Raw genomic sequence first — 13,758 nt, forward strand, 5'->3', positions numbered from 1 at the left:
TCCACTAATTGTCAATCATCACTCAATCATCAATCAATTATCTCATTAACTTTAACACTGCTTCAGTGTTACTTTTTAACACCAGGTAAGATGGACTCATATGTTCACTTTGGGTGTTAATTTAACACTGGGGATTTTGCTTTATAAAAATGATCATTCTAGAAGAAATTCAGATGCATCTGAACTCTTCACATACAGATTATTTAGAAACAAACACGATTTATTATGTGAATGTCTGTTTATTTATTCAGGCCATGTTTTTTTTTTTTTTTTTACATTTTCCTGTTTTTCTTTAACTGGTTTATTTAAAGTAGCCTAATCAAGTTATTTCTTTATGCATATGTATTTTTGCATGTATCTGTTTATTTATTTGGAAATGCAATTTGTGGGAAATTATAGTTCAGAAAATAATTTAATGGTATCATATATTAGGCCTGTCCTCCTTATTTCTAATTTAAAAAGAACCAACAGCAGCTAAAGGAGAGGCAAGGACAACTCTCTATCAAGGGCTTTGGATTTCAGCCAAAGAGACAAAACCAGTCAACATCACTCTGATTGGTCGAGGCAGCACATCATCATAACCCAACCAATAAACGCCGCTCTGATAGGTCGAGGCAACACAACAGGCATTTCGCACGAGTGTTCAACCATTGCAAAATGACGGCACAGCTTTTCAGCCTCGCTGCATTTATTTTTGAATAAAGATGAAAATGGTGATATTGAATTGTGATTTATGTGTATTTGTATAACTGCAGTGTTGTATGTAGTCCCATGTTTCCAGAGGGTGGAGGACATGTTGTGCCAGTTAATTTTCCTGTAGCTTTAATTTTAACTGGCACAGAAAAGCATGTCCTCCACCCTCTGAAAACATGGGACCACAGTTATAAAAGTTATAAAAACGACGTCCAAAATAAGTCTAAATTTGATGTTGAAAAGACGTCCACAAACGACCACATTTGGACTATAAATAGCCCTTACACGGAGGTTCACGGACGTCAACATTAGACGTGCGGAAGACGTCGAAAAAAGACGTCGCCTGGCGTTACAAAACAACCCCTTCAATGGACCGAATTTGAACGTCCAAAAATTACATGAAAAAGACGTCACCCCGACGGCACATTGCACAGTGGGGTATCTGAGGCCCCTACATTCTTACTATCCTCGATTAAAGTTTGGATGCGTGTCTCTAATTCTGAGATTCTCTCTGTCAGCCTGACTATTTCCCTACATTTATGACATGTAAATCCCTCGTCGCTGACAGGAGCTAAACTGAACATGTGACAGAGAGAGCTAAACTGAACATGTGACAAACTGAACACAAAATAATACTGGGAGAGGATGACATGACTCACCGTGTTTGTAGACTGATCCGAGTTACCAGAGCTGTTTGATGAACGCAATGAAAAAGGAGCGTGTGAAAGACTGATGACAAGTTAACCAGCTAGCAAGATGCAAACGCCTTGTAAGATTCAAAGATTAAAAGCTAGCGACGTCAGATTAATGTGGGAGGCAATATTATATAAGGTAATGATAGTAAGCAACCATGAATAAAAGTAAGAGATTCAAAACAAGGCTATACGGAGTTACAGACACAAACCACTCTGAGCAGCGAGGCAGACAGGAGCAATCGACTGCAAGGAATCTTACACTGTCAACACTGTCATTTACAGTTTTTCTCAATTGATTTTACACATTTCTCCAAACTTGGATCCCTGTTCTCTTCAAATGTGGAGTGTCACAAAGGGAATTGTGGGAATATCAGTTTACAGTTTTTGACTGTAAATTATACATTGATTTTGTCTTTTTCTAAAAATTGTTACTGTGAAAATTACATAAAATGTCTGGTAAGAGCTTTTACAGTTTTTCCCATATAATATGGGAACTTACTGTTAACCTATTTACATTTGTTTCCGTAGTGCTTTTACAATATTTACTGTTAAAATCAAATTCATTTTACAGTGGAAAATTTAAAAGTGAAAGTATACATAGAGCAAGAAAATATGCAAGAGAAGAGGAAGGGGTGTAATGAGAAGGAAATGAAGGGTGGAACTGGAAGGAGATCATACTGTATATGGGGAGAGAAGAGGAAGTAAAAAAGGAGGATTGGAGAAGAGCTGAGCACAGTGGAGGGAATTGGTGTAGTGGAAAGAGCAAGAGGAGAAATTGTAAGAAGACATATAGTGAATGTAGACAGCAGGGGTGGGAGGAAAGGTGGATTTGAAATGAAATCAGAATTACTCTAATTTAGTAGTTCTGGACCTGGGGAGCCCTATCTGAGGGTATGGGGAATTTTGGATTCAGCCCCCAAATTTAATTTTTTGTTTATAAGGAATACAAGATGAAATACTTTGGCATAATGTTATGTTTAAATATTTATTTAAACAAATTTTATAAATATCTGTAGTTTCAAAGTTGTTGACATAATTGAAAAACTTTGCTCTGCAATTTGTATATTCTCAAATGTCAGGTGGCACAAGTGCAAATATTTTATTATCAACTGACAAGATAATAACGTTAAACTTGATACTGTAATCCAATATCCAGAGGACCCAATAGATCATTGTGAGTGAAAAGGGTTGTAGATATCTTTCAAATACTGATAAAAACAGCTAATTTCATGTATGGGTAGACAAAAAGGTAAAAAAAAAAAAAAAGAATTTAAACACTTCAAAATGTTACGTAACAACTAAAACTTGTTAAAACAACTAAAACTTGTTTAATTAATAAATTGTTCATGACTCAAAAATATGCTTTACATCAATTTTCAAAGATTTTTTAAAAATACAATTTTGAAGCTCAAAGGCCCATATACGAAAACCTGTTGGAAAAACATTACAATGAATGTGTATTTTCCTAGTGTATTTGTACATCCACAGCTGAAAATGTTCTAAAATACGCCTAGTATTGATGTTGGTATTTACTTTTAATAAATGCATTATGCGGTGCTTTATTGTGCAGTAAAGTTGAACTGTTTGGCAAATGTAAGAGTGTGTTTAGATCACTGTGTTAACTGTTTTGAGAGCAGGTACATTACTTTGGAGAAATGTGTAAAATCGATTGAGAAAAACTGTAAATAAAAAAGCACTTTCTTCCCTAAAGCTAAGACAGATCATGATGATACCAACACCAAGCTCATGGATTCAGAAAGAAGAAAGAGTTCACATACAGTATTAAATTAAATATAATATTTGGATAAATGCATCTGCCAAAAGCATAAATAGAAATATCAGAATCAGAAAAATCTTTATTGCCAGGTATGTTTGTACTTCCACAGTGCAAACAGAATGACAGTGCAGCACAGATAATAAAAATAGAATAAGTAAATAGGAAATAATATACAAAAATATATATAAAAAAAAAATACACAATATAGAAAAAATAGACAATTAACAGTAAGTACAAAATGTAGAAATGCAAGGAAATGTAATTAAGAAGTATGGTGTATTAAATAAATAAATGTAATGTATAAATAGTGTTGTGTATTGCACATGTTTATTGCCAGTGGGAGCATTAACTGTTCATGAGGTGGATTGCCTGAGGGAAGAAACTTCCTGTGCCTGGCCGTTGTGGTGCTGACCAGACAGCAACAGTTCAAAGAGGAAGTGGCATGGGTGTGAAGGGTCCAGAATGATTTTGCCAGCTCTTTTACTCACTCTGGATGATACAGTTCTTGGAGAGTGAGGAGGGGTGTGCCAATGATTCGCTCAGCAGTCCGGACTACCTGTCATAGTCTTTTGTGATCTGATTTGGTAACTGAGCTGAACCAGGCAGTAATAGAAGTGCAGAGCATGGATTCAATGACCGCAGAGTAGAATCAGCAATCTCCTCATCTGAATTTGCTAGAGTTTATTAGAGTTTGCTTTGTGGTGTGTGAACTGGTGTGAAGTTTATCATTTGACTTCCTGTGACTACACGATATAATAGTATCCCACAATTTCACAGACAAGGTTTACAGTTTTTTTTTCAACTGCTTACAGACATTTTCAAAACTGAAAACCTTTTTTTTTTCAAAACTTTACACACAAATCCAAGAATTGCACACACAAAATGTAAAATGCTTCACATCTCTTGCAAAATGAAACACTGCATTAAAATATCACAGACATCTCAAAAGCAAACATGTCTTACATTACAAACACATTTGCCATAATATTCTATTTTTGGATATATCATATACACACAGTTATTCAAAACCTAAAGCTCTTCTTTCGTGAGCTCCTAAGTACATTTTCAAGATCGAAAGTAATTGGCAGAGAGATGTGAAAAAATTCACGATAAACCGGAAAGCAAAATTGAAACCAAACTTTTTTTCTTTTTTTTTACTCAGTATGAAAGAAAAGAAATACATCAACCATGTGTAGTTGGACAGAAACAATGTTTGTGTTTGGAAAAAGGAAATCAAGATACTTCCTGTTAGATTTTTCTGTGTTACATAGAGAATTGTGTGTTGTGTTTTGCAAAATGTGTTTTATGAAATTGAAAACGAAGTCAAAGGCTGAGAATTAGTGTGTGGTTTTGCAGATTTGGTGTGTGGTTCTGCTGTTTGAGTGTCAGGTTTCAGAAATTGTGTGACAAGTAAGGATTTTGTGTGTAAGCTGTTGAAAAAAACTGTAACTGAAAGTTTGAACTGAGTTCTAGAATACATTAAAATGTCTGGTTGGGTCAATGTGTTGAAATATATTCTGTTAAAAATGTATTTTACAGAAATAAACCTAGTGTAAATTCAGGAATAGTTCCAGACAGAAATGTTGCAATGATTCAAGGGTTCAGAAATATAATTAGCTTTTTCTCATCAAATTTCTAACCACAGGTAATTTCACTGAAGAACTGGAAAGTGAGAGGAAAGTCAGTCCCTCTAAGTGGACTAAAGCTCTTCTGATTCTTCTGGGTTTGACGCTCGTTTTTGCTCTCGGGGGTCTCTGCATCATCTGGATCCTTTGTGAGTATAACCGATATAGATATTTGCTTTGTTCAAAGTGCATTGACTGAGTTACTGTAAATACTTCTACTTTATATCAGTGTAGTAGCATCATTACAACTTGCAATGCAATTTTTAGTAGCTTTTTATTTGGTAAACAAAGCTGTTTTCAAGTATTGTCAAATAAACCTCCATATTGAAGGTGTAAACTCATATTAATTAAGCCTGAAAACGTCTCGGTTACATATGTAAATCTTCAGGAGAGAGTATGGCCTAAAATAATAAACAGAAGAGAAGCTAACTAAGGTTTAGAGGAGCTACCTACCCTGCATAAAAACAAAGATGAAAATCAACAACATAAACTTCCCTGAGCTTTCTTTCTAACCAAAAACAGGAGAAAATATTACACACAAAATAAAAAGGCACTCTCCCCGTACATTTCCCAAATAACCATAAACTGAGGTAATAAGAGGTCATACAATACCTTTTAGTTATCAACAGAGAACAAAGTCAAAATACATTTTAGTTACCCACAGGTAAAAAAAAAAAAAAAAATCTTCAACAATCCAACTGTCTCCATTGACTTTAGCGTGAGGCTGCCTCTTTGTCATTTCTGGCTTAAAACAAAAAATAGAACAATGTCTAAAAGCTGCAATGTGACAAGGTATACAGCAAACAAGCTAAAAAACCCAGAACTAAGTTTTTATAAGCTGTCAACCCAAAAAAACGAATGTTTAAAGACACAAAAGTGGATACAGGCAGTGAGACAGAGCACAATGGGTCATATTACTACAAGAAATGCATTAGAGGTGGAACACCTCCGTGAAGTTGGCACCCCATAAAGCGAAATAATCCCCAAAAATATGTCATTCGTTTGTGCTACGTTTGTGCTGATTTGTGCCGCAAAAATGAACGTTTGTGCTGGTTTGGTGTTTGAGATATTAAGCATTATTTTTTTGGTCGTGTGACGTCATTCTCCACCCCATGTCGTTCAAATCGCTTCAAACCGGTGCCATTCGTTTGTGCTCGATTTGTGCTGGTTTGTGCCGTTAAAACAAACACTGTAACTGTTTTCCTTCCACAGATATAACAAATATAATTCGGGAGCTGTGACGTCATTCTCCACCCCACTTCGTCTAAATCGCACGAAACTGGTGTCGTTCGTTTGTGCTCGATTTGTGCTGGTTTGTGCCGTTAAAACAAACACTGTAACTGTTCTCCTTCCACAGATATAACAAATATAATTCGGGAGCTGTGACGTCATTTTCCACCCCACTTCCTCTAAATCGCACGAAACTGGTGTCGTTCGTTTGTGCTCGATTTGTGCTGGTTTGTGCCATTAAAACAAACACTGTAACTGTTCTCCTTCCACAGATATAACAAATATAATTCGGGCGCTGTGAGGTCATTCTCCACCCCACTTCGTCTAAATCGCACGAAACTGGTGTCGTTCGTTTGTGCTCGATTTGTGCTGGTTTGTGCCATTAAAACAAACACTGTAACTGTTCTCCTTCCACAGATATAACAAATATAATTCGGGAGCTGTGACGTCATTCTCCACCCCACTTCGTCTAAATCGCACGAAACTGGTGTCGTTCGTTTGTGCTCGATTTGTGCTGGTTTGTGCCATTAAAACAAACACTGTAACTGTTCTCCTTCCACAGATATAACAAATATAATTCGGGCGCTGTGAGGTCATTCTCCACCCCACTTCGTCTAAATCGCACGAAACTGGTGTCGTTCGTTTGTGCTCGATTTGTGCTGGTTTGTGCCATTAAAACAAACACTGTAACTGTTCTCCTTCCACAGATATAACAAATATAATTCGGGAGCTGTGACGTCATTCTCCACCCCATATCGTTCAAATCGCTTCAAACCGGTGCCATTCGTTTGTGCTCGATTTGTGCTGGTTTGTGCCGTTAAAACAAACACTGTATCTAAGACCTCTTCTTAAATATAACGAAAAAATGTTTTATGAACAGTTATGTAGGCCTAACTCTCCACACCCCATGCCATCCATATTGCTCCAACCCGTTATTGTTTGTTTGTGCTCGATTTGTGCCGGTTTGTGCCGTTAAAAGAATCCCTGTAATTGATTACCTTTTTTTAAAAAATATATATATATATATTATTATAGGCCTAATAAAAAAAAATTAAAAAAGAAAAAAAAATCTCCTCGTCATCTTAAATCGTTCCAAAATGGTGCTGTTCGTTTGTCCCGGTTTGTGCCGTTGAAAAGTACGAAGACCCCTTCTTAAATGGACTAAATTTGTGCCAGATATTGTCACAACCACTTAGGCCTACATGTTACCTGACTACTTCTGGAACCAGGCGTGTTCTATGCTGTGCTATAGTACTGGGACAGATATTTGAATAAATAATAATAATAAAATATACAATTGCATGGTAAATTTTCAAATACTTGTTTAACGTCTTTCTGCGCCCTTCAAAAACGTTAAACAATGCATAAGGTCTGCATACGGAAAAGATGTATGCACTGAGACTAAAAAAAAAAATCATGTGTGCAGGGTAATTTACACTCACTAAAAAATGTTGGGTTAAAAATAACCCAACAAGTAACCCAACTATGGGTTAACATAGCACCTTCCCAACTGTGGGTTATTTTTAACCCAACTGTTGGGTTATTGTTTTAACCCAACTGGCTTTTAACCCAACCATTGGGTTAAAAATAACCCACAGTTGGGAAGGTGCTATGTTAACCCATAGTTGGGTTACTTGTTGGGTTATTTACTAACTATGACTATTAACTTTTATTCATGACATTATTTTAATATATAAAATACACTTTGTTTTCTAGATTGTTTATTTGTATAAAATAATATGTTTTAACAAATATATTTTAAATTACAAATGAAATATTGTGGAGCCATTTAATGTAAATATAAGTGTACATATTATCAAAACACAAGTGTAAATCAATTCAAAACCTATGCAAATTTGTACAGACAGTACACATTCAAAACCTACACAAACATGTACAGAGTAAACTCAAAACATAAATAAAATATGTATACAGAACACAAAAATTCAAAATGAACACTATTTAAATATTATTACACTATTTTTTAACTAATCTTATGGTAATCACTATTAATTTAGTAGTAGGCCTAATTATACTAAAGCATACACAAAAGTGTACAGTAAATATTAAATTCAAAACCTATAAATTTGCAAACAGTACACAATTAAAACCTGTATTTAAAACCTTCGCAACCACGTAAACTCAAAACATACATAAAATATGCACATATACAGAACACACAAATACAAAATGAACACTAAATGAAAAACTACCAGTACACATAAATTCATAACATTAAATCCTTCAATAAATAAACATATCACGTGTACAGCAGGCGCTTGAGGTCCACAGTGAGGTCGGCCACAGGTAGGAATAATGGAATAGGACTCCGGTTCTATTTTGTGGGTCAACACTGTACATTGTATGCATTGATGTGTTGTAAACATACCTTAAGTAATAAAACCACAAATATGTTGGACCTAATGATGATGATCAAAGTTCTTAAGGAGGCAGCAGTGTTGAAGGAACCCCTCTTAATAGTCAACATTTGAAGTGGATCCAAAAAAAAAAATAATATACATAAACTTGGGAGTTCTCTTTGTCCTCAAGGCATCAAGTCATGTGGATCCTGGCTTATCTCACTGCTCAGGTAATGCATTGTATTAGTGCCAACCTTCAAAGAATAAATAAAGTTTAGTTGGCATGCATTGTGACAACATAAGCAATGTAAAATTATGTAAAAGTTACAATGAAGCAGTGCTGTACTGAATTAAAATATAGTCACTGCATTACACCTGCTGTTAAAGGGTTAGCCCCCCCCCCTTTATGTAAATGTAAATTTTCCATTTTACATAAAGGGGGAGGGGGTCTAATGCTATTTCATGTATTCTGACTTATTTACACTGTTAAAGAGTTGTATTCTCATGCTAAACATGCCCAAAATTTCAAAACACGAGTTGGATGTATGACGGATTCACTATTTCTGGTTTCGGATAGTTTTTTTCGAGCATGGCCCTTTATCGTATCCCTTATCACGTAATAAAGGACGGAATTCCTTGTATGGGCACTTCTCTCTGATAAGCAAGAGCACGCCCATCAACGCATTTCATTCGGGTTACGGAAGCTAAGAGATTTTTCAACAGTGGTCACCAAAGAAGTGTGTTTTTGGTTGTGATGGAAAGACTGCCTTTTTCAGCTTCCCAAAGAGCACAGCATTAAGGGAACAGTGGATGAAGTTTCAGGGCTCGACAATAAGGACTGCCCGATGGCAGAGGGGCCAGTGTGAACGATGCTCGGGACAGTAGACGGAACGGTCACTTGTCTGATCGGGCCAGTGTTGTAGGGTATGCGATATATATCGTCTATGTCAATGATATCGCAATTGTTGATTTAACGATCTGAAATTATCAAGTATGTCCCTCAATTTACAAAACCAAACAAAAACACACCCATTGAGCGCACGCATGCAATATGTGACATAGTCTAGTAACAGTTAGGTTAGACTAGTGCGCGTGCATATTTAGAGTGTACGCTTTCACTGCGCGTGGTTTAGTCTATAAAAATGCCTTTAGAATGACCCAGAATTCAAGGTAAGGGGCAAAAATGCTCCAGTATATCCTTTATATTTATATCACTTAAAGGTGCCCTAGAATCAGAATTTGAATTTATCTCAGCATAGTTGAATAACAAAAGTTCAGTACATGGAAAAGACATACATTGAGTTTCAAACCCCATTGTTTCCTCCTCCTTATGTAAATCTCATTTGTTTAAAAGACTTCCGGAAAACACTCGGATCTCAACATAACACCGACTGTTACGTAACAGTCGGGACCATTAATATGTATGACCCCAATATTTGCATAATGCCAGCCCATTCGACGCATTAGACAAGGAAAGGCAGTATTAACGGCTGGATCTGTGCACAGACAAGGTAAGCAAGCAAGAACAACAGCGAAAAATGGCAGATGGAGCAATAATAACTGACATGATCCATGATATCATGATATTTTTAGTGATATTTGTAAATTGTCTTTCTAAATGTTTCATTAGCATGTTGCTAATATACTGTTAAATGTGGTTAAAGTTACCATCGTTTCTTACTGTATTCACGGAGACGAGAGTCGTTGCTATTTTCATTTTTAAACACTTGCAGTCTGTTTAATTCATAAACACAACTTCATTCTTTATAAATCTCTCCAACAGTGTGTAATGTTAGCTTTAGCCACAGAGCATAGCCTCAAACTCACACAGAATCAAACGTAACCATCTAAATAAATACTTTACTCACATAATTCGAAGCATGCATACAGCATGCATGACGAACATCTTGTAAAGATCCATTTGAGGGTTATATTAGCTGTGTGAACTTTGTAAATGCACTGTATTATAGTCGAGAGCTCGTGGGGCAGAGGAAGCGCATCTCTTAAAGGGGCCGTGCTGAAAAAATCAGTGCATAGTTAATGATGCCCCAAAATAGGCAGTTAAAAAAATTAATTAAAAAAAATCTATGGGGTATTTTGAGCTGAAACTTCACAGACACATTCAGGGGACACCTTAGACTTATATTACATCTTGTAAAAAAACAATCTAGGGCACCTTTAATATAGTTAACCAATATTACACAGTGCCATTTTTCTCCAAATATCAACAATTACAAATGTGATATTGATTTTATTCAGCGTACAGTTTAATGAACAATAACTTAATATCAATGGACTTTCATTTTAGACACTAAATCGCCTGTTTCACTCCATTTCGCCAACAAAAATAGTTCCAAACAAAGTCCACACAATTGTTTTGCTTCTCTGAGCAACACTTCCTGAATTGATCAGCCATTTGAATGAATCGGTTGAATCCGGTTGAATCTCAATGACTCGCTCTTTAGCAGGGACTTGCTGCCACCTACTGGCGGGTTTAATTTCAGGTTTAAAGTGTCTTTTCATTTTTTAAATAATTTCAAATAACCCTTCTGGGCCTTAAAAATTTTAGTTGCGTGGACTCTTAATGGAGGGACAGAAATTTCTTTAAATATCTTTAAAAAGATTTTGATTTGCGTTCCAAAGATGAGTGAAGGTCTATTAGTTTATAGTTGTGGAACAACATGAGGGTGATAAATTAATGACAGAATTTTCATTTTTGGGTAAACTAACACATTAACAAGCAGAATCAATATGTACAGAGCAGTGTAATTTATCAAAGCTAATTTTGTAGTGTTGCTTTTACTTACAGGGTGATTGTCAGTTAAGCTGTGCTTCATTTCAGCACCATTTTCCCATCTGTGAGACATGGCGATGATGGCAGGACAGCGGGAAGGGTTTTGAAGGCAGTTTCTCCATGACCATCTTTGAAAGACAAGTTTAAAAAAATTGTATTTATACCACATGTGTGTGGACAAATTTCACAAGCATGACATGGTCAATACATTTTTTTCCCAAAATAAAACAACCCTTCACTATTCTGAACATCATTAAACTCAGTATTCCATTTCTTCAATAGTTTTTGTTCCAAAGGATCAAATTTATGCAGTTTGCTGAGGTGTTGTACGTCTAATGAACACATTAGCTTGGCTGTGAGGACTTCTTGCGTTCTTTTGATACTAAATCGTTATTAAACAACTTGGATTCTGTTTAAATTAAAACATGTTTTAAAATGAAGCAAGACAACTGAGGAAAAAAACAAAACAAGAGTAATAAACTGTACCCCAGTGTTTCCCAAACAACCTGGTTCTGTAGTAGCCCTAGCACTGCACATTTTGTCTCTCTAATCCTGATTTAACTTACCAGCTTGTTAGCAGAGAGACTCCAAGGCCGTAAAAGGGTGTCAGATAAGGAAGACATCAAAAATGTGTATTGTTGGGGATAATCTAGGACCAGTTGAGAACCACGGTCATCCAGCAGCATAAAACTTTCATCCACTTCTTGCTCTGTGTTACAATAAAACAGAAAAATGAAATATTGTCAGTATTTTAAAAAAGTTGTCACTTATTTAAATAGCTTACCTTCAAATGTTTCCATTAAATAGCAGGTTGTTGTAGTCTTTGCTTTACAAATTATTCCATTTGTCTAAAACACAAGAATAAACACATTTAGTACAACACAAATGCAAGAACTAACATAACGTTAGCTTCATAAGAAATAATAGTACAAAGATGCTTCAGATACCCCTGTAATACATTTACATGCATTACTATATAGAACATGCATTATTAATAGACCACATTTCTGCAAATACCAGATTTGCAGTTAGTGTTACTACAGTAAATCTAATAAACAGTAGGTTATTTATCGATAACTATTCATGAACTAATCGTTCATTGGTTGCACAACGTTTTTCCAGGTTTTGCATAGAGGCTGTTGGGAATATTGCGCTTTTTCATCTTACAATATCTTAGATTTTAGCGAATTCAAACAGCTCTGTTGTAGTACCGTATGATCGAGGATCGAGGACCGAGCTCGCCCCACACAGCAAAAGGACTCCGTGGCGGATCCACCGCGGAGGTATCGCGCAGAGGTGGAAAGTCCAGGGCTCAGAAAGTGAAAGTCCAGGGCTCAGAAAGTAAAAGTCCTGCCATATTTTTTTCCACCCACTGAAGCAGTGTTAAAGTTAATGAGGTAAATAAGTGATTAATTGAGTGATGATTGAGCATTATTGAAGACACCTGATGATAACAAGCAGAATCACCAAAGGAGAAAAATCAAAATTTTTAAGCCACCATCGTGGAGATGAGGGTTTGCTTTAGTTGGGCTCTTGACCCTTCACTCTTTAATATTAAATTTTGTTTGGGCTGCTGTAATTGAGTTATAACAGCCAGACAAGCAAAGAGAAAAGATGGTCAGGTAATGTTGGTTATGTTTTCACATAATCATTATTTGTTCTGAATCACTGAACTCATTTAGAGCCCAATCTCTGAGTTAGATTCACATTATTGATTACAGCAGCACTGTGATTCTACAGCGGAAGATCCAGTTTTCTTCAAAATAATTCAAAGGTTTCATCAAAAGTTTTTCTTAGAAAAAAAGGCTCTTATTTAGACACACAGATATCAAGAATCAGCCTGTGAATCTCAACAGTGGTGAGAATAATAAACCATGTTGCAGTGCATTCTGGGTGCCACCAATCAAAATTCATCCATGGCTCCCATCATGCATTGCTGCATGAATAAATTATGAGCTGAATTGTTTTAGTAATTTCCTTTATTCTCATATTTTATTTTGTTCTGTTTATGCGACTTTTTAGTAGCTTGTTTTCTAATGTTCAGAGTTGATCTGTTGATCAGAATGTTGCTTGTCACCGTCATTGAGATTCACAGGCTGATTCTTGATGTCTGTGTGTGCCTAGAAGACAGACTTTTCTTTTTTTGTCAGAACAACTTTTTAAAAAATTATTATTTTATTGATAAAGCTGATCTTGTGCTGTAGAATTTCAGTGCTTCTGTAATCAATAATGTAAATCTAACTCAGAGATAGGGCTCTAGATGAGTTCAGTGATTCAGATTAAATAATGATTATGTGATAACATAACCAACGTTATCTGACCATCTTTTCTCTTTGCTTGTCTGGCTGTTATAACTCAGTTACAGCAGCCCAAACAAGTTCTAATATTAAAAAATCAAGGGTCAAGAGCCCAACTAAAACAAACCCTCATCTCCACGATGGTATCTTAAAAATTGTGATTTTCTCCTTTGGTGATTCTGCTTGTTATCATCAGGTGTCTTCAATAATGCTCAATCATCACTCAATTAATCACTTATTTACCTCATTAACTTTAACAGCGCTTCAGCGGGTGGAAAAAAAAATAT

At 35.8% G+C, this 13,758-nt stretch overlaps 1 protein-coding gene and 1 long non-coding RNA gene across 2 annotated transcripts in view; one reads left to right on the top strand and one right to left on the bottom strand.

The window, feature by feature from the left end:
- Positions 1-13,758, top strand: part of LOC125276156 (erythroid membrane-associated protein-like) — a 49,825-nt gene that overhangs the window by 15,830 nt on the left and 20,237 nt on the right. The window contains exon 2 of the mRNA XM_048203658.1: positions 4,811-4,939. Within this exon, the coding sequence (XP_048059615.1) occupies positions 4,811-4,939 (129 nt within the window). The remainder of the gene's footprint in view (positions 1-4,810; positions 4,940-13,758) is intronic.
- Positions 7,650-12,184, bottom strand: LOC125276203. Its single transcript, XR_007186586.1, has 4 exons — positions 11,959-12,184; positions 11,741-11,883; positions 11,188-11,302; positions 7,650-8,634 (listed from the first exon to the last, which is right to left on the bottom strand). It is a non-coding gene; the product is annotated as an uncharacterized LOC125276203 (long non-coding RNA).

Source organism: Megalobrama amblycephala, linkage group LG9 (assembly GCF_018812025.1).
Source record: "Megalobrama amblycephala isolate DHTTF-2021 linkage group LG9, ASM1881202v1, whole genome shotgun sequence".
In the NCBI taxonomy this organism is placed as follows: Eukaryota; Metazoa; Chordata; class Actinopteri; order Cypriniformes; family Xenocyprididae; genus Megalobrama; species Megalobrama amblycephala.